Here is a 20,926-nt window from a genome sequence, read left to right on the forward strand (position 1 = left end):
GGTTACACCAGAGATGAGGAGAGAGGAGGAGAACAGGAAAAAGAGAGTCTGTTAAAACACAATTACATATACAGAACAACTTCGGAGTGCAGCTGAAGAGTGATTTTCTGCGATCAAATTATAGTTTTTTTTTAATGATTATAGCGCCTGAATTGTTGCAACTTTCTTTATTTAGGCGAGAAAAAAATAAGCGTAAATATTTTCTTCTAGCTAGAGCTGGATTATATCTTGGTTGCGCTGGGAATAGTCACAGTGCTGTTGTTCAGCCATATTTATGACACAGTTAAGAGTCATTTTGCTGACATTTCTGTCATGTTTTACGAGTACATTGGAATGCGTTTGCAGCTTATATAGATGTTGGAACAGTTGCTTTGTGGCTGTGCATGAGCACGACAGCAATGATCATTCCTTTTAAATGTCAATACAGCCGATATCACAGCACAGCTGCTGTCATGAACCTGTATTTTTGTTTATTTCGGCTGTCGATGTCGTAATCAGGCAATAGTGTTTGTGTCAGCAGCTTGGGAATGACTGCTGGTTAACATATTTGACTACTAATGAGCCAAGACCAAATCATATTCTCATTTTGTGAATGAGAGCAACTGTATTGTGAATTCAGCTGCATTAAAACGCAGTCCAAGACAGTGTTGTTCCCTCCCTCCTCTCTCTCTCTCTCTCTCTCGGTCAGTTACAAATGGAATGTTAGATTAAAATTAATTAAATGTCAATTGCCAATGATATAGGCATTTATCATAGTGGTAACATGAGTATTATTTTAGTTTATTTGACAAAAGGAGAAGGAGGACAATAAACCACACACAACTACCACTTTAGTTTCAGTTATCTATCCGCCTACTGCAGGTTTTAGCTTATCATAGATGTCAAACACAAGAGACCAAAGAAGAATTAAGGATACAATGGCAGAGAAAGGGAGATAGACGGAGACAGACGCACAATAAAAACACTTGGACACAGACAGGTTTATCTTGGACAGGAAGTTGAACACAGGTTAACAGGAAGCAGCAAGGGACAGGGGGCTGTGGCTCTGATATAGAGTGTGTGTGTGTGTGTGTGTGTACGCGGCTATTCTAGCAGATAAGAGTTTTCCTCGTAAACAAAATGCGTGGGAGTATGCTTTCATGTTGAGTGTGTGTGTGTGTGTTACCCTCTGTTAGAGCATGGCACCGTGGGATAGTTGAGCTCACAGGAAGGGTTAACTCTGAGCCAAATGAAATACAACTCATTCTCCCTTCTCCAAGGAAAATAAACAGATCAGGCTGGCTGCCACTGGTGATAACCATCGACTAGCAGCACCTTAGGGAGCACACGCACACAGACATGTTTTCTGTCACTTCGAGGACAAAGCCATTAGTTTATCCATTGTCCTGCAGCTCTTTTGATGGAATCTGTTCTCTTTCTGTTTCATTTTTTCTGTCTTTCTTTCTCTTCGTGTCTTTAGGTTTTAGTGTCTGCTGCTCTGTGTTTCTCTCTAAACATCACTGTTAGATAATCACATTTACACACTTCCTATCTACATCGGTCGGATGGTTTAAACGAGTCCCAACTATAGAGGGGAGGAGACAGATAGGCACCACACACACTCTTCCCACACACACACACACACACACTCCCGCCCACTTATGCTACTAATCACACACACTCTCTCTTTCTCCGCCAGATCCTCTGACACGGAGCAGTCAGACTGAGACAAAGAGAGAAGTGCAACAGACTGTAATAGATAAAAGGAATAAGAGATCAGGAAGAATTAGAGAGAGAACAAGACAGACAGGATTACCATTTCATCTCATTCTCCTCACATGGGCATAAAGGGGCAAAGGAAAAACTTGTTGCAAGTTTTTGGATTATGCCCAAACTGCTTTCGGTCTCCCTTGGAACAAAAACACTAAACTTTCTTGACCTCCATCCCACAAACACTTTGTGAGCGTCTCCACCATGTCTTGGGACTGCGGGTTGAGATATGTGTTCATGCCACCTGTGTTGCAGCTGAGCGGGGTGTGTGCGCTGCGGGATGGCGGCGGCAGCGGCGGTGGCGGCGGCGGGGGAGGAATGGGGACCGTGTGCGGCCGCGAGGAGCTGACCAGCCGGCTGGGGCTGGAGGCCGTTCAGCGGCTGGCCAAGGACGGCTGTCGGCTGCTGCAGAACCACAACTACCGGCTGCCTGACAGGAACCAGGCGGTGAGTAGGGAGTCATTAATATCAGACAGTTTTCCTCCAAAGGACTGATGTTGTTCTGCGAAGTCGTTGGTCAAGATGTGGCTATATGGGTAGCGTGAGCAGAGGGCAATGCGCGTCATCATGTGGTAAATGCCGTCATTACTGTCGTCACTTTTTAAGCACACAGACACCCTTCAGGTCTGAGTTACTCACGTGTTCAGGGTCAGGGATCATGTGAGTAAATCCTGGATCAGTACCATCCTGATTTGTGTTGCTGTCAATCTAAAGGACAGACGCACAAGTACACACATATATATCATGTCTGCTTACTTCTGTACTGTACTGTACTGCACTGACCCACACACACGCAAACTGAAGATATCGTTGCATTCATATCACTTTAGATTAAATAACCACCGGCTCTCTAGCTCGTCTGATGTGGGTGTTAATAATGGCTTAGTGCAATGTGAGCCCATACCCTTTTTACAGTCTGTAAAGTGCGTCTGTGTTCACATGTGTGTGTGTGTGTGTGTGTGTGTGTGTGTGTGTGAGTTGGCTGGTTAGAGCTTCTAATCATGTGTGGGAGCTTATGTGTGTGTGTGTGTGTGTGTTCATGCACTGCTGCCGCTGTGGCAGGCTGAGTCAGTGGGTGCACTTAATGAGTGGGGTGTTAGAGAAGCATTGTACTGTATAATCCTGCTCTATAGTGCACCTGAGGGCAGGAAATGAAGCGAATGCAGTCAGATCTCCCCCTACATCCCGATGAAATCTACCACATATATATATATATATATATATATATATATATATATATATATATACAGTATCTCATCAGCGTGGCGAGTTCGACTGAAACCCAGCCTTGGGGATTTTCCAGAGTGCATATGATTCCACTTTCGTTGCTTGTACAATAAAAAGTAGAAACATTTTAAATGCTATAACAGCATTGCTTCTGTTTGAAACTACAGATAAATATTTATAGTGTTCTTAAAGCAGTAATGGGTTCAACTAGACTTCTCATCAAACACCACACACTGAGCCTTTTCATTTGTAAAACAATTTGGCTACTTTAATAATATATGTAGTGTCATTTCAAGGCCTCTCAAAATGATGTAAGTTACACAAGGATAGAAGTTATGGGGATAAGACTTTTCCTTTGTCAGAGTATTAGTATTATAATACTATATTTTCCTTTAAGGCTCCTAAGTGAACTTACATTGATATTTACTGCTCAATCATTGTGGTTTGTGGCTTAGATGATTGTCCCGATCATGAAGTTTCCCAACATAAATATTTTGTGCCAAATTACAGGAAATTGTGTATGAAGTTATGCGTGACAAATTGTAGTGTTTTGGGGTTTAAATACAGAAATGATTCAAAGAAAGCTTCAAAGAATACTGGGACAAGCTGATTCAAATGATTCAAAGGTGACATTGTTGTAGAGTGAGGAGTTTTATTCAACTTTATTTAAAGAGAGATTCTCAGGTCAGATTAAATTGATGCTTCTTATATATGTTTCTTAGAGAAACAGCATCAGCAGAGCTTGCAGAAGTCGTCAGGTTGTCATCAAATTATCATTTCTGTTTCCAAAAATGATCTTAAAAATATTTTTCTCTTAGATAAGATGATTACATGTGCACCTCCGCACACCAATACTAATTTGGCATTATATTATCAGAGGTAGGGGAAGGCAAATGAAAGGTATAGTATTACAGTATATTTGCAAATATTTACAACATTAGAAAGTATGGAATAACATCAGCAGGTGCTGAGTGGTCATGACTGTGATGGCTCTACTGTGCGTCACTGCTTTGTAAACAAGGAAATCCTTACATGACCTATAAGAGATACAGAAGATGCACTTCAAAAAAATATCTTATCCATCTATCCTTTAAAAAGAAATTACCGCTTCATTCTCCTGATCTTATCCATTCATCATATTTAACACATCGTTAATGTTCGGCTGTCGTATAATTTAACAATCACGTTGCATTAAGCAGCACTTGCATTCACAGAGGGTGCCAGTGGTTACAATAAAAGTGTAAAAGGAAATGAATCAAATGGTTCTAGCAGGCGGACGGGCTCAAGAAGAGGCTCTTATCTGATCCATAGTAATATCTACGGGTGTGCATAGGAACGGTGTTGTTCAGCAGAGGATGTGCGGTTATCATTTTAACATGCTCATTGTCCAGCTCGGGCAGCAACATGTGGCAGAAACCAAAACCAATCAACGAGCTCGATTCACCACAAAGACTAATCTCCTTTTACTGGGTTGTCATGGTTTCTTTTTTTTTTTTCATGACAGACATGCTCTGACAAACTGGTGTGGGCTGTTTCCATAGTGATATAACTCCTGTGTCGGTACAGTGCACCGGGTGCATCTCTGCCTTCTTTTCACTTCGGACTTTTGCATTCGTACTCATTTGATTCAGCCATCAGAGTTTACAGGAGGTCAACCGGCACATGGTGTTATACAAGGTCACAGCATGCATGACACACACACACACACACACACACACACACACACACACACACACACACACACACACACACACACACACACACACACACAGGGAGGCTGGTCTGGTTGCTTGTGCTACTTTCTAATCGTTGTGGAGATTACTGCTGCTGACCGAAAAGCATTGTGTTTTCATATTCTTATCAATTATTTTCAGGAATCAGACCCCGAGCTATCACAACACAGATACGCCACGGTCACTATCAACACACACACACATACACACACACACACAGGAACACAAAGGGAACAGAGAGTGCTTCCTTTAGGCTTTCCGTGGGGCCCACCTTTCCTCTGTACAATACGTCATATTGTGTGTGTGTGTGTGTGTGTGTGTGTGTGTGTGTGAGAGTGAGATGTGGATGCAGTTCATGACCCATAAGGGGCACAGCAAGTGCATGTCCTATCCTCATGGTCTCTATTTCCTCTCCCCAAATCTCAAACCTCTAGAGCATAAAGTCGGACCATTCAGAGAGAGAGACAGAGAGAGAGAGAGAGACAAAGAGAGAGGCAGAGAGAGAGAGATAGTGTGTGGCGAGGAGAGGAAACAGAAAAAGGAGACAGTGAGGCGGGAAGGGTGTAGATGAGGTGGAAGTACAGATGGTTGAATTAAAGGAAGGGATGGGAAGAACTGGAAGGAAAGGGGACAGACACCTGTTAGCTGAGAACAAGTGACGTTCTCAAGAACTGACAGTTATGGAGGTTTGTACATTAGCAGCACGACAGTTTTGTCGTACAGCAGTTTGGAAGTGGGTTTGGACATCCTGAAGTTCTGTCTCTAGAGAGTCCACTCAACCTGTGCCCCATAGTTTTAAACCATTATAGGCTGTACCACATAATGGACAGTTTCATGCACTTGTTTTGTCTTTAAGCCAAAGCCTGACATACTACCATTGTTGGCTGAGGCTAAAGAAACTAATCAATCAGTTCTTAAAGATAATTAATTGACTTCCCAGCCGATGGATATCGGCCCCTTTGGCTGAAACCCATTGGATTCAAACAACATCTCTCTCACACTGCTTTTGTATTTCTCACTTTTCCCAACACTCCTCCGTGTCTCTCACTTTCTGTCTCGGTCTCTTGCCTTTCATCTTGCTTTCTTTTCTTCTTCTCTCTCTTTCTTTCTGTGTTGCATAACTTGTTGACCCCTCCTCTCAAGTGCCTTCTTTGTATATTTTTACTTTTCATGGCTTGCATTCTTTCTCAGGCTAAGTTAATGTTGATCCTGGGAGCTGCTGTTTGCCCTCAACCCTACTACAGATTATTTATTTGTGTGTGTGTGTGTGTGTGTGTGTGTGTGTGTGTGTGTGTGTGTGTGTGTGTGTGTGTGGCCATACAGTTTGCAGAGTGAGAATGTGTGCGTTTTACGTTAGTTTTGGTGCATTCTCTGGACAGCCTTTGATCTCCAGTGTGTGTGTGTATGTGTGTTGCCTTCCGCCGTTCTTGGCTCAAAGTTGTTTTTCTTGGCCTCTGAGTAAAAGGTGTTGAGTGTCAACAATTTGCTACTGAATCATTTTCTGCACTGTATCGTATTTTAGGGGATAGTTGATGGTGTAGAGAGGCAGGAAAGGTCAGAAGACATAAAGGAGAAGACTCGTGATAAAGGATCCGGGCTCATATTAAACCCTGGCTGGTGTGGTCTAATGGCATGTCCCCTTTAGACCACTCTTATAATCTTGATGTCACATCTGGGCCACTGGGGGTGCGGTCTGGGTGCCAGCCCAAATTGTAATATAATTGCTTGCAGTGTCAGATCTCTTTACATGAGCTGCCACTGCCTCATTTATCAGCTGTATGCATCTCTGTTTTTCTAATTCTTGAGGACATTTAATTTCAGCATGTTGCAGTACACATTGTCGTCGGGTGCGTTCATTGTGAATCCCTGCTAGTCTTTTGTATTCTGTACATTATGACGTGTATAATGCAGTGAAAATCAGAAAAGTGGTTTGTCTTAAGTTAATGAAAGACATTTTAAAATGACTGCAATATGCAACTTAAAAGAAGCTCCTGTTATCTTACCAAGGTTTAAGATGCTCCTAACAAGACGTTGTGCTGCGTTCAACACCTCCAGTTGTTTTTTTGTCTATTGCTCAGCAAAGATAGAGGCTCTGCAGTAGTGGGCGAGTTCTTTTTAACCTATGAACTACCTGAAATCCCCGACGATGAATCATTATAACGTGTAAAAAATAATATTCTGTGTTGCAGTTGCGAGTGTTACATCATCATTATCCTTTAGCTTTAGTGTAAACATGGACAGTTAACATGGAGCTAAAGCCCCAAATCACACATTTACCCCAAAGGGCTATAGAACCTGTAAAAACAAAGTTCCAAATTACTTATTTATAAAATACTGTAGATATGGAATTTGTAAAATAGACATGTATGAGCCCGAGTGGTTTGGCACAACTCTAATGAAGAAATACGTTTAAATCATATTGTATTTAATCAGATGAATGTTGTAGGACAAAATGTGACACACACACACACACGCTTGAGGGAGAGGATTCAGGGATCTCAGTGCATTAAACATCTGTATTATAGCACACACACACACACAGACACAGAGAGCACTTTGGGCACATTGTTTTGTCTGACCCAAGTAAGACCTCACCTGCTGTCTCTCAAGATCAGACAACTCCTTTCATCAGACGATCACAGATATACAGAGCGTGCATGTGTGTGTCTGTGTGTCGCTTGTTTGTGTCGGCACAAGCTATGTAATGTAATTGTGGAATTGAAATGTTGATGCATGACTAGTCTTACGTTATATATCTGTAGTGTGTTTATTAAAGGCAGACCCAGTGCGACAGACAGACAGCCCTGCATAGAAAGCTCTCTGTGTCAGCTGTGATTACTGCTCGATCCTCTCTGGCTGCGACAGAGACTGCAGCGAGCAGCTGGAGGAGAGACGTCGCTTCTTTATCTCCCCTCCTGCTCCTCATGTCTTCTGCCTTTGATCTCCTTCTCTCCTCTCCTTTTTCTCTCCTCTCCTCGGGCTGTTTCTCATCGTGCTCCTTTGTCCATCTGGAGCTCTGTTCTACTGTGTGTGTGTGTGTGTGTGTGTGTGTGTGTGTGTGTGTGTGTGTGTGTGTGTGTGTGTGTGTGTGTGTGTGTGTGTGTGTGTGTGTGTGTGTGTGTGTGTGTGTGTGTGTGTGTGTGTGTGTGTGTGTGTGTGTGTGTGTGTGTGTGTGTGCAGTCACAGATCAAGTTGCTGTTCACTTTTGGAGCAGGACATCATTTTGAGTGTCAGCCTCCATTCCTCGGTGGCCCCATTGTTATTTATTACACAATAGCATTGCTTCTGAAGGCAGGAAATGCAATACTCGCCTGTGATGTTTGCAACAGAATCGGTGCCTACATGTGTGGACTGGTGAGCGATTGGGTGTGTGCTGCATGTGTGTGCGTGTAGAAGAAACTTTTCAATCTTAAGTGAAAGGCTCTGGACACCAGAGCCTGTTGGATATTTGAGGCCCAGACGATATCAAAAATGTTTGATACAATGTATTCACTGATTTCTTTTCTTTTTTCACAAACGCATTATACAACATTTATTTTTCCTATTATGATCTCTTAAACTTCAATAATAATATTAATAATAATAGAATTGTGACCAAGATAGTACGCCATGCATTGAACAGCAAAGGTGCTTTTAGGTGCTTGCCCCAGTGGGGCACGCTCACATGCACTAACATGCGCTAACATGCACTAAAAGCAAGCGTGGCCGGCCCGGCTCTGTCAACCAATGCGTGAAAAGCTTGTGTAACAGCACACGCAGAGGGAGAGCGACTTCATTCTCTGCTCAGATAGACTCCACTGTGTCTTTACATAGACAACAGTTCTTTGCTGCTATATTCATTTTCAGAATCCTCTCTATTGCACCTTCAAACTTGTCAATGCTGTTTGGGGTACAACAAATTGAAGTTTCTAATATCTACTGTTGGAAAAAACATCCAATGTCTTCACTCCCTTTTAAATCACCTTCCAACTGTTTTGTCCTTGTCTCACTCTCTCTCTCTCTCTCTCTCTCTCTCTCTCTCTCTCTCTCTCTCTCTCTCTCTCTCTCTCTCTCTCTCTTTCTTTCTCCCTCAGGAGGCGGTGGGGAGGGTTTGTCTGAAGGAGAGAGGACGGGATGTGTTGGTGTTGCGGAGAGTGACATCATCAGTGACGTCGCCGTCGGACCGTCCCTCACCCACGTCGTCGGGGGGCGGATCCAGAGAGGAGGACTGCGACAAGAGGTCAGTACCTCCTCCTACATAATAAGAGCCCTCCAAACCAACAGTAGCAACAAACACATAATCATAGTACTCCTCCCTCTTGTTTTCAGTTTTCAGACTTTGTGATGTCAAGTTGCAACTACACACTCTCGCACGTCCATGCAAAATATCAGCAGTGCTGTCAACACTGTGTGTGTCGACAGATAATGTATGCTTCAGCTACTGGCACAGAGCAGGAGGAAGAGAATGGCTTTTTTGTTTTCAGCTGAAAGGGAAACAAAGATGACACCCAGACTGGTTTACTTCCTTCCACAAATCAGTGTGTGCATTTAGGACCATTTGTGTGTGTTTGTGCGAAATATTTTCCTCAAAGTACGTTTCTTTGTGCGGTGTCTGTGTTTGTGTGTTTTATGGGGCCAGCCTGTGCCAAGACCTAAGGCACAATGCAGTGAGTGTCAGTGACAGGCAGGTTAAGTGGGTATGTGGGTATGTCTGCGTGTATACAGTGTTCAACATCTTCAGTAGCAATCAGTCCCCTCCGAAGGCTACAAGCTGAGGGAGGGTTTTAATCTCCGGAGCTCTTAGCTGACTGGAAGGCAGTTTACCCCACAGGAGAGCACCCTCCTGGGTATGCAGGGTTTAGATGAGGGCGGATCATCTGGAAGTGTTTAGGTATGAAGATGTCTGCCGAGCTAGCTACGCTTGCAGAGGCAGAGGAGGACATACATGATGAAGACGAGGAGGACGATGATGATGATCATGATGACGTGGATAGCAACAATGATGAAGATGGTAGCAGTTCAGAAATCTGTACATTTGACGTTCCCCATTTTCGCTACATCGATGACGACGATGCGGAGGAAGGGAGGGAGGGAGGATGGAGGAGTGGAAGTGGTCGTTCTTGGTGCTCTAGTGAGGAAGACTGTTGCAACTCTTCCTCCTACAGGTATGTGGTGGTGTCGGGGACACCGCTCAAGATCTTGGAGCATCTGCTGAGTGACCTGCGGTTGGACGACCAAAGAGGGGCGCAAGAGAGCAGGGAGAGCGGTGAGTTTGTCAACACACGTGTGAACACACGTGTACACATGTGTAAGAGGGCGACTGTACGGACAATGTGTGTGTATCTCCATAAAAAGATAGGAACATATAGAAAATATAATAGTAAGACAATAGTTAGTGGAACGTTTGGTCATATAAATAAAGGAGCCGTGGTATTTGTCCCGGTTGTTGGTCTAAAGGTTTGCTGAAAACAAAAGAACTCCCCGCCCTCTCATGCCATGGGATTTCATTTTCATTGCCACACAACAAGTTTCAACACAGCCCAGCCTGGACTTTTCTCCATCTCTTTCATTTTCCACACAGTGGGTTCAAACCTGGGAGGTATGCACTTCCCCTTGATCGTGCTGTGTGTGTGTGTGTGTGTGTGTGTGTGTGTGTGTGTGTGTGTGTGTGTGTGTGTGTGTGTGTGTGTGTGTGTGTGTGTGTGTGTGTGTGTGTGTGTGTGTGTGTGTGTGTGTGTGCGTGTGTGTGTGTGTGTATTCATTCAGCCAAGTCATTGCCTATAAATCTGTAAATATGAGGTACATTCAAGAGGTTAAATGCTCTAATGAGTCTGTGAAACGATTCCCTTGAGGGGCTGTCGGCATTTCTGCTGCAAACAATTTCAGTGGGCTGTTAACTGTCATATGTCATTTTCACAATCAGTCCACCTTATAGCTACTGGGTGCTTTGACAGTGCAGCAGTTGTCTGGAAACATTTTGTCATTTGTTTTTTAGCACAAAGACCACATTAAAGTAGGACTTCAACTAATTATTTGCAGTTTTATAAATGTTTATCATTTTTTACACATTACAAGTTAATCACAAATCACATTTATGGCCATAGTGACAATTTCCCACAAATGTCTATTAGGATGAAATAATGAAGTGATGACATTTTTGGACAGACAAGGATGTAAACTGCAACTTGACAGGCTGGTGGAGGCATATAACCGTACAACTGATTGTTAATCAGCTAATTGTTTTGGGATTGTTTGATTGTAATAGTGATGTGAGTTGGTTTAGGTTTTTGTTTTCATGCTGTTAAAGTAAAATAATCATTCCTGCTCGGGTAAAAAGAAAAAAAGACAACTGATTTCTTGCATTAGTCAATGAATCTTGACATCTTTGTCCCCTGGATCATCAAAATGAAGCATCACCATGCAGCCCATGTCCAGTAAAGTAATACCTTTATCACACAGAGACATCTGGGTCCCAACCTGTATTTTAAACAAACCTGCTCTCACCGTTTTAAGACAAGGCGTCTTTATGTATCAACTCCTCAGCACCACCAGTTCCCAGCAGTCCACAGGGAGCCATCTCACTGAATTGCAGGAAGCAAAGAAAGAGGGAGGGAGAGAGAGAGAGAGAGAGAACTGAAATGGTCTTTGTGGTGGAGAACCGCCTGATATTTATTCACTGCACTTTTCATTTTTTTTCTAAGGAGGCAGAAGCAGGGATGTAGATCAAGAGTGTATGTGCATGTTTGGCTGTCTTTGTCTCTGTATCTGTGTGTCAATCTTTTGGTATATGTGCACTGAATAAGCATGAGGGTGTGTGTGTGTGTGTGTGTGTGTGTGTGTGTGTGTGTGTGTGTGTGTGTGTGTGTGTGTGTGTGTGTGTGTGTGTGTGTGTGTGTGTGTGTGTGTGTGTGTGTGTGTGTCCTCTGGGGTGGTACTGAGCATCAGTGTGCCGTTTTAGTGGGCTTAGCTGTGCAGCATGTTGAACAGGCTCGAACATGCTTCCACAGACAGACAGAGAGAGTGAGAGAGTGATTACCCCAACCACTCCTCCCCATGTACACATAAAAAACACACGCACACAACAAAAAACACAGCAGCAGATAACCGCGATGAGTTCAGCACACACACATTTTCTCTCTTTTTCCTTTCTCTCTCACAAGAGATAAAGACCCCAAGGTCAGAACTGAATGAGTTATTTATCAGGGTGGTGTGTGTGTGTGTGTGTGTGTGTGTACTGCTGCGTCTATGAGTGCATGTGTTTGACTTTGTGCGTGCCAGTGGGCAAACGCAGAGGGCATATGTTGAAGATTAAAATGGATATTTATCATCACAGAGAGCTAAGAGAGCGCGAGAGTAGTAGAAGGAGAGAGAGACGGAGAGAGAGAGAGAGTGACGGTCAACAAGGAGCTCTAGAGACAGTGAGTCAAAAGGGTTGACTCAGTCAGACCTGCCTGAAAAATGTTCTTGAAAAAAGTTGATTTTTAAATTTTATTTCTAAAGAAAAGACAGTTAATCAAATATTAATGCCGCAGCCTTCGTTCAGTCTTCTATAATTGATTTCTTTGCTCTCTGCCCGGCAGAGCCATATTTGGGTCACACATTTGCCCAGAGAAAGAGTTTGACATCACACACACACACACACACACACATCACAGCTACCTCACACCAACAATGGCTCATTACCCATCTGCCACGAGGGCTGTTTATATTCGGTTCTTACCCATTGAACACCTGCTGAGTCTCTCGCACGCACACACACACACACACACACACACACACACACACACACACACACTTGCCATCTTGCACATTTGCTCACTCTGCACTGATGAATTTGTGTAGTTTTTGAAGTTGTTATGAAATTGAGCCAAAATAAATAAATGATTGCTTTGATTCTTTCTAAAGTATATTTCTATTATATATCTTTGACAAAGTAGTCAACAATCAAAGCTAATCTTTTTTAGGGAAAGCATCTTATAGGTCTAATAGCAATTTATTAAAACTTAAACTATAAAAAAACTCTGATAATCTTCTTCATGACTGTGTGGGTGTAGATGGAAAACATTGTTTGGCACAATAACTAAATAATATTTAACCTCTTCAATTCCAAACTCATGCTGCGCAACCGAATTTTGGTGAAACCCACTGAACCTTATTTTGACTTTAGTGGAGATCCCAAAGTCTGCAAAGATGCTAAATATGTCAGACTGAGTTTTCAGGAAATGTGTATGAAATTATGCACAAGACGTTTTACTTGATGGAGTGGTCTCGCCATAAAATACACATCATCTTTTTCGGTTGATATGGCGAATGTGTTTGCAAAGGTTTGCATATTTCCACATCCAACAGACACAGAGCAGCATTAACATTCATTATGAGTGATGAATGTAAGTCCAATTTTCTTTTAGCTCCGATTTTTGTTTCCACCAACTCCTGAGGGAAATATCTGGCTCTTTAGCTGCTAAATGCTCCGCTGTGTTCACCAGCTGTCAGCTAGCTTTGTCCATCAGCAGCCCCGTTCAAATTAAACATATTTATTTGATCCATTGTTGATCCATTATATATTGTCACTGCTTCAAATTTGTAATGTGGCAGAAGCATAGAGGACACATTGATTAGTCTACATTCATCCACGTAGACTGAAGGAATCAGAGGTGAAGAGAGGGACAAAGGGAGAAACTAAAACATACTTTTGTTTGTGTTTTCACATTTTGATTCTGCAAGGCCTTGGAAGTGACTGATGGTGTGTTTCCTTTGTTTCAGAAACACTGCTGGATGACTTCCTGTTGACCTACCTGGTGTTCATGTCCACCAATGACCTCTGTCAGGCTCTGCTTGGACAATATCCTTACTGGCAAACATACTCTCACACACACACAAATCCTTTTAGACTGCTCCACACTGTTCTTCGTTGTCTCCTTGACCGCTCTCACCTATAGCAGCGCCCGCTGCAGGGGCCAGGAGGAGGGCAAAGACGCCCTCTTCAGGAAGCGTAAAGTACTGCAGCTGGTCTCCCACTGGAGCCGGCTCTACAAGGACTTCCTGAAGGAAGAGGAGCACGTCAGGAGCTTCATGAAGGTACGGCACTGCTCGCCTTCATCACCACATCCGTTTGTTTTCTTTTCACTATAATGAGTTTGATCCTGTGGTGGCCTTTCACACTCAACATAAAAAGCCTCATTCATCTTCATTTGTCTCTGTGTCTCTCGTTCTTGTATGGGGTTGTCTTTCTGACGACAGGACATCAAGCATTCTGTGGAGAGAGACAGAGAGCTGAAGAGTGTGCGCGTGTTTTTGTCTGATCCTTTTGTTTTGCTGCATCTCCTGTGAAATGTGTTTCAGCTCTTTCTCCCACAGGAGAACCGAGTTGATGTTTTTTTTTATTTCATCCTTCTGACAAAACAAACTAATAAGACAGAAACAGAATACAGGCACCTTCATAGTGTGTCATATCTAACAACAAGTAACTAATTAGCAAAAAGTTAATTATTCTACCATTAATTGTATGTATGAAATACATAATCTATCTACACAGAACGTCATGGGCATTGAAAACACACATGCACAGATTATTAGTGTCATTTTATTATCACCTTTCTCACGAAAGAGAGAGAGAGAGAGAGAGAGAGAGAGTAGTAGAGGGAGGACATGTAGCCGCACAGAAGGAGAAACTGAAAAGTGGGGACGCAGAAATACTAATGCATCATGTATCAACTGTGTTCCTGCTGTATTTTCACATGTTTGGCTGAATTGGATTTTTGAATACCTGTGACAACCGTGACCCTGAAAGAGAAACACACACACACACAACACCATCACACGTGTACTCGCCCACAACAAGCGCACACACTCACCAATCACTTGTCCCTCCATAACCTGGCGGCGGCGGCTACGTCGCTCGGTGCCGGGTTGCCACGGAAACCAAAGTGCAAGGGTTGGCATGGGTATAATAATCTCATATGGAGTGCGTAACCCAGGTGATAGTTGCCTAGTAACAGAGGAATGAAGAGGGGAATTGGGATGGGAGGCTACGGTGGGTCAATGACAGCGATAAGCAGGTGTTTGGAGACGTGTGTGTGTGTGTGTGTGTGTGTGTGTGGATGCTTGCAAGTTTTCACTGTCACTGCCTCCTGGGCTTTCATGCTGCTTACTTATTCTCTGTCCTGCACACACAGACACACAGCGTGCCTAGTCACCCATTTAAGTACAAGGTAGAGCTTTTGTCTGATGTCACCAACCTACGCAGCATCATTTACTCTTGATGGCATTCGGTAAATGAGCTGCACAGACTGGGGTGTTAACGCCATGCTATGTTGTTGTATTTCACACTTTATCTTTGTCCTCCTTGTCCTTGATTCAGTAACAGCCGTGTTACTGTGGGCACTCTTTGAAATTCATGAGGACTGGTAGGGTTAGAAGGTTGCTCCACCTAAATTACAAACAAACACATTTTCCTTATTCTTTTCCGTTATCAGTGCATATTTTGAAATTTGCACACTGCCTTTGAGATGTATTCTTCCACTCCACTGCTAATTAAGATGAAAGGAATTTAATTTACTATGCTCAAAGCATTGAAAAGCGATTTGGGTGAACTAACCGTCAAAGGAATTGACTTTTTTTAGCCATTAATTCTAATATGATAAAAATGTTTGTGGCATCCTACAGCTGTGTTGTAACAGGCAGATAGTCAGTCTGATATGGAGCAGTGTACAATGACGGTTAGAGGCTGAACCTTTTCAATGATATTTCCTTCTGCCAGTTAGCAGCCTTCCTGATGGATCAAACTAACATATTTTACCATCAAACCCCCGAAAAAGTGTCGACATGACTGTTATCCTCTCCCTCTCTCTGTTAGACCTTGTACAGGTGTGTTTTAGAAGACCTGTATGAGTTCCCCACACTGGAGAAAGACCTGAAGGAGTTCCAGAAACTTCTGCGTCGCAGACAGTAAGTGTGTTTGTCTCTGCACAAGTACTTTGTTCTCTGTATTGAATATGACTGCCTGTCACTGTGTGTGTGTGTGTGTTTTTGTTTTTCCATGCCTACCCGCATCCCTCCTCACCGTTGTGATTATTTCTGTCTTGTAGCACCGTCGATGACTGTCCTCCAAGCCAAAAGGTAAGCCAGAGAGAGGGGGGGTGAGGTGGATTAGAGGGAATATTTACTACATCCTTGCTGCTTGACTCTGCCAGCTACATTTTACTGATATAACTTATTATTTAATTGTTCATTATTTCGGCCCTATTTCAGACTCTTAAGCCCTGTACTGTAATGATTCAATCTGAGCTGTGTAGGTGTTGATACAGATGTTATCAGCGCATCGCTATACTCCGTGAAGTATAATTGCAGTATTATACATCTCCATGTTTCTTCTGCTCTCTGTCAGAGTAAACAAATGTATCAGCAGTCGAGTTTGAAGGAAAACTCTTTGCAACTCAGAAGTCCAGCGACTGATACTAGAGAGGGTGAGTAACAGACACACACTCGTACACAACACAAAACACACTGCCCGTGACTGTTCACAATTATGCATAATGTCAGACTGTGAGTTTTAATTTCACTGTGCACATGTAAATTGCTTGAATACAGCGTGTTTTCTTGTTGTTTTTTTGCTTTAGTACTTGACAAAAATTTACTTTACAGTATTTCAGTGTCTCTGTTTTAGGCTTTTACAGTGTTTACAGTATATGAACAGTACATTCACTGGCCTCTAACCATTTTCTACATATCTTTCAGTCATTTGTTGCGTGCATGTGAGCGCTGACTCCTACCTGAGTGTCCACGCACACCCCTCACTGGAGGCCCACGAGCTGCTAAGAATTGTGGCTCTGAAGGTGGACAGAGCAGAAGAAGACATGGTGCTTGCTGTGGCGACGCACACTGGAGGTACGCACACAAACACGCAAAGAAATGCATGAAATAGTTTTGGAATACAGAAACTGTGTCTTTTTACCCCTGTCTATTAAAACCATTTCTACATGACCTTTAGTTATTTCAACCATTGCAATTAGCTATTTCTATTAACCATTTATCCAATACGTTTAACTATTTCAACCGTTATTAAGTTACTTTTAATTAGAATTAACTCTTTGTTCATTACTTTTAGCTATCTAGTTTAATCATGTATCCACTACTTAGCTTTCTTTTATTAGTTGAGCTACAATCCTTCGACGTACTCCTTGGCAACTGCAAAAGTACACCCTGGGGTGCAAGTACCACCGTGTTGGGAATCACTGTCCTACACTCTCGGCTCTAAATTGTTATCATCATCTCTCCTCTGCAGAGCGGAGGGTGTTACAGCCCAGTGACTGTGCATATTCAGAGTCTATGACCCCACAGGGAAAGCTTGTGGCTTGTCGCAGGGATCTCACTGAGATTCTGGTATGTAAATACTCTGTTGTTTGTGCTTTTGTCTTTCTGCAACGCCTCCATGTTTCATAAGCATTCATAGAGGCTAAAGATGCAGATTGCAGGTTTAAAGCAAACCACGACCTCTCAAATATGTGATTATTTGGGCATTAGCTGCTCCTCTGATATTGTCTTCTTCTGGCTAAGTCAGGCATGAACATGAATATGCTAAATCCCCAACTGACATATTTTCACAGTGTTACAATGAGTCATGCATTATAAGCAAGCCGGAAAGACTTAGGCCAGGTGATTGTTATTAACTCTGATTCAATAGGAGAGAAAAGGTGTGATCCACAATTATTTTGTTGTTGCCCAACCGTGACAGCAGGATTGGCAAGTGCTGTATCGGGGCAAAGTGTTATTTTGTAATGGCATGTTTGTCACAGTGGAGCTTCAGCTTTTTATTCTTAAATAGTTTTTGCAGAATTGGGCATTTTAGGAACTGCAGTTCAAGGGATTTAGCTTTTTTTGGGATAGGTATATTTAGCAGCCTGTCGTTAACAAACCAGTAGATGCTCTACATTTGAACTATTTACTGTCCTGCTGGTCGGCAATACATAGTTTGTTTTAGCTTATTGTTTGCTGAGTTAATAATGGTCTGTTGTCAGGCTCACAAATGCTGAATTTCAGTTACTGTGACCTGTAACCAGAGCTGTAAAGAACAACTGTGCTGGAGGAATCACCGCTCCCCTCTCAGCTTTCAGTGCTGCTTGTATGCAGGCAGGAGGCACTTGCTCTTATGGCTCTGTGCTATATTGTTTCTTTCCCCTACAGGCTCATTGTCCTGTAGGTTATTATGAAGGGGACATATTGTTGCTGTTGCTTATTTAGAGATAGCCCTATTCCTGTAAATAGACAGCCCCTGTGTGTGTGTGTACTGTATGTACTGTATTTGTGTGTCTTTCTATGTGCTAGCTTAACTTTCCTTTATGTGTGCAGCATCCTTTAACGGACAGTGCTGAGCTAAGCAGGAGGCCGGTGCGACTCCTAGGTATTAACACCTGGGATGTGGCAGCTGCTCTCACACACCTGGACTGGAGCCTCTTCAAATCCATCCACGAGGTATATACACACACACACACACACACACACACACACACTCAAATATATGCATGTGGTGTGTGCACATCATTTATAGTTAATTCATATTCATGGCAGAGATTGCTGGAACATAAGCATTAAAGATGCAAATGCTTTGCAAGACTTGCTGGCTCACGAGTACAGAAAGTCTTCTTGCAGCTCAGCGGCTGAATATTTTTTGTGAAAATGCTGAAGCAGAGCACAGATGAAGAGACACAGGCTGCATCTTACACTGTTATGTGGATGTTACAGTATATTTAGGAAGTCTAGGCAATGTTTTTACATTCTCAAATGCTTCTTTTCTTTGTTTCTTATGATTGTAAATCGATTTTTTTGGGGAGTTTTTGACTATTGGTCAGACAAGATGTCACCTTGGGCTCTGGAAATGGGACCAGATGTTTTTTGGGGCATTTCTCTAAAATGCTTGATGTCGTTCACTCACACTCTCCCTCCCTCCACATGCAGCAAGAGCTGGCTTACTACACCCTCAGCCGTGTTCCTGGTACCGGCCACACGGCGGCGCTCTCAGTGCTGCTCCAGCGCTGTAACGAGGTCCAGCAGTGGGTCATGTCCGAGGTGCTCATGTGTGTGTCGCTCAACAAGAGAGTACAGCTGTTCAAGAAGTTCATCAAGATCGCAGCTCAGTAAGGCCACACAGATGCACCCTCTCAGAAATATACACAGATAAAAGTGCGTGTATCAAACACATTAAGATTTCTATGCACTGTGATGTATTTGTTTTAATTCTTTAATTATTTTTGTGTGTCTGTAGTTGTAAAGCCCAAAGAAATTTGAATTCTGCATTTGCCATCATCATGGGCTTAAACACAGCATCTGTCAGCCGACTCAACCAAACCTGGGAGGTAAGAGTTTGTGTTGCTGCGTTTAGTGTATTTATATATATATATATATATATATATAAGTGTTTAAAACTGGATCCTGACCAAACGCCTTCCTTTCAGAAATGTCCGGGGAAGTTCAAGAAGCTTTTCTCAGAATTGGAGCTCATCACGGTGAGACTTTCATCGACAGAGATGGAAATAGATGCAAAGCTAGAAACACATTCCTCTTTTTTTTGTTTGTTGATAATCTCTTCTCCTTTTCCAATGCTTTCCTTTCACTCTGTTTTCTCTCTTCGGTCGTCTTCCCCTCATCTTTCTTCAGGATCCATCTCTGAACCACAAAGCCTATAGGGAAGCCTTCAAGAAGATGAAGCCTCCCAAGATCCCTTTCATGCCTCTTCTCCTGAAAGGTATTATCTCTAACCCCTCCACACACACACACACACACACACACACTTAATTGCTTTTGTTGAAAGAAGCAATGATAAAACACTTGTCCTCTGCTCTTAGATATCACATTCATCCACGAGGGAAATAAGACCTTCCACGACAACCTGGTCAACTTTGAGAAGCTGGTAAGTTGAGTCAGTGTTTGAGTGTCACACAGACAAGGCCACATATTAAAATGATTAAAAAGGATTATTGAAATTAGATGAGTGAAGCGATTGTTGAAATTGTGATCTAGTAACTATCTTTAAAGACATCGCCTTGGATTTTGAGAAACTGGGATGGACTTTATCATGTTTAGACATTTTATAGACCGAGCGATTAATCGAGAAAATAATCCTTATAGCCGTTATAGTAAGTGCTATGGTGCAGTAAATATTAGATTGTGACTGTTTGGTATTGCACTGATGCAACATGTCTTCTCCTAATCCGACAGCATATGATCGCAGACACAGTGAGAATGATTCGCCACTGCCAAAGCGACCAGCCGGGTGAGTCTTCTCCCTTCTGAGTGAATTCTGTTGCAAATTATAAGAAAGGCTGACCTACACGGGGCTCTACAGGCTCCTCCCTCTTGTGACAAACGTATTGACGCTCGGATCCATTCATTGTGAGGAATCTGACGCCGCCTGACGCTGAGCTAGTGTACTGCACCTGTACCACTCAGTTCCCTCTTACAGTTTCTAAGCAACCATTTCCAGACTTTTCTTTTACTCTCTTTAAATGGCCATAACACAGTCTGTGTTTGTACCGAATGTGTGTGTTCTCCAGCATTGAAAACTCTTTTGTGTGACTAATGTGCGTGTTTTTTGTGTCGGTCTCTCAGGCAACGAGGTAATCGGGGTCGACAGTGCGGAGGTGAGGGCGAGCGTTCATTACCTGCACATTATCGACAATCAACAGACGCTTTTCGAGCTGTCGCACAAGCTCGAGCCACGTGCTTAAAGACAGACACACACATACCCTCATAGACGCACAAAACACACTGGACACAGTGGGAAATGCTAGCACCGAGTACGTGTGACATGGAGAAGTCCACACACTGACGACATACACACACACACTGCAACAAAGTCACACCACCAGCCGGGCGTGCCAAGTGGACAATAAGGTGCCATCACCATGAAGACAGAGCTGCACTCTGCCTGTTCTCTAAAGGCTTCACAACACTTATCCTGTGTTTATAAAAGATATACGGTCAAAAGATTTAAGTCCGTACACGCTTCGTGAAGAGATGCAGCAGCGAGGCGGAGAGTGCCAAACTTGGACGGAGAGAAAAGGAGGCTGTAATTCGTTTGTACAGTATCTATTGGACTGAATAGTTTTGTTATTGTGATAAGCTTTTGTTTATTTATGGGCCTGTTTAGCAGGTGGAATGTTTCTTTATTTCTGTCTTTTAAGTCTCGTCCACCCCCCCACCCCCTGGAGGCCAACAAGGACTTGACCGCCTCTTCATCAGTT

At 42.9% G+C, this 20,926-nt stretch overlaps 1 protein-coding gene across 2 annotated transcripts in view; it reads left to right on the forward strand.

Moving 5' to 3' along the window:
- The window catches only part of rapgef5a (Rap guanine nucleotide exchange factor (GEF) 5a), a 38,666-nt gene extending 18,256 nt beyond the window's left edge, over positions 1 to 20,410 (forward strand). Inside the window, exons 1-19 of one of the 2 annotated variants that reach the window (XM_076106236.1) lie at positions 1,954 to 2,193; positions 3,273 to 3,287; positions 8,783 to 8,928; positions 9,854 to 9,954; positions 13,452 to 13,530; positions 13,622 to 13,766; positions 15,544 to 15,635; positions 15,776 to 15,806; positions 16,075 to 16,153; positions 16,425 to 16,574; positions 16,972 to 17,069; positions 18,036 to 18,158; positions 18,642 to 18,820; positions 18,949 to 19,039; positions 19,139 to 19,189; positions 19,341 to 19,428; positions 19,529 to 19,593; positions 19,902 to 19,956; positions 20,292 to 20,410. In XM_076106236.1, the coding sequence (XP_075962351.1) occupies positions 1,954 to 2,193; positions 3,273 to 3,287; positions 8,783 to 8,928; positions 9,854 to 9,954; positions 13,452 to 13,530; positions 13,622 to 13,766; positions 15,544 to 15,635; positions 15,776 to 15,806; positions 16,075 to 16,153; positions 16,425 to 16,574; positions 16,972 to 17,069; positions 18,036 to 18,158; positions 18,642 to 18,820; positions 18,949 to 19,039; positions 19,139 to 19,189; positions 19,341 to 19,428; positions 19,529 to 19,593; positions 19,902 to 19,956; positions 20,292 to 20,410 (1,947 nt within the window). Of the gene's footprint in view, positions 1 to 1,953; positions 2,197 to 3,272; positions 3,288 to 8,782; positions 8,929 to 9,853; positions 9,955 to 13,451; positions 13,531 to 13,621; positions 13,767 to 15,543; positions 15,636 to 15,775; positions 15,807 to 16,074; positions 16,154 to 16,424; positions 16,575 to 16,971; positions 17,070 to 18,035; positions 18,159 to 18,641; positions 18,821 to 18,948; positions 19,040 to 19,138; positions 19,190 to 19,340; positions 19,429 to 19,528; positions 19,594 to 19,901; positions 19,957 to 20,291 lie in introns of those variants that run through there. The other variant, XM_076106235.1, reaches the window with a different exon arrangement.
- The last annotated feature ends 516 nt before the right edge of the window (positions 20,411 to 20,926 follow it).

This window comes from Anarhichas minor, unplaced genomic scaffold (assembly GCF_050575085.1).
Source record: "Anarhichas minor isolate MPS153535 unplaced genomic scaffold, ASM5057508v1 ptg000033l, whole genome shotgun sequence".
Lineage (NCBI taxonomy): Eukaryota > Metazoa > Chordata > Actinopteri > Perciformes > Anarhichadidae > Anarhichas > Anarhichas minor.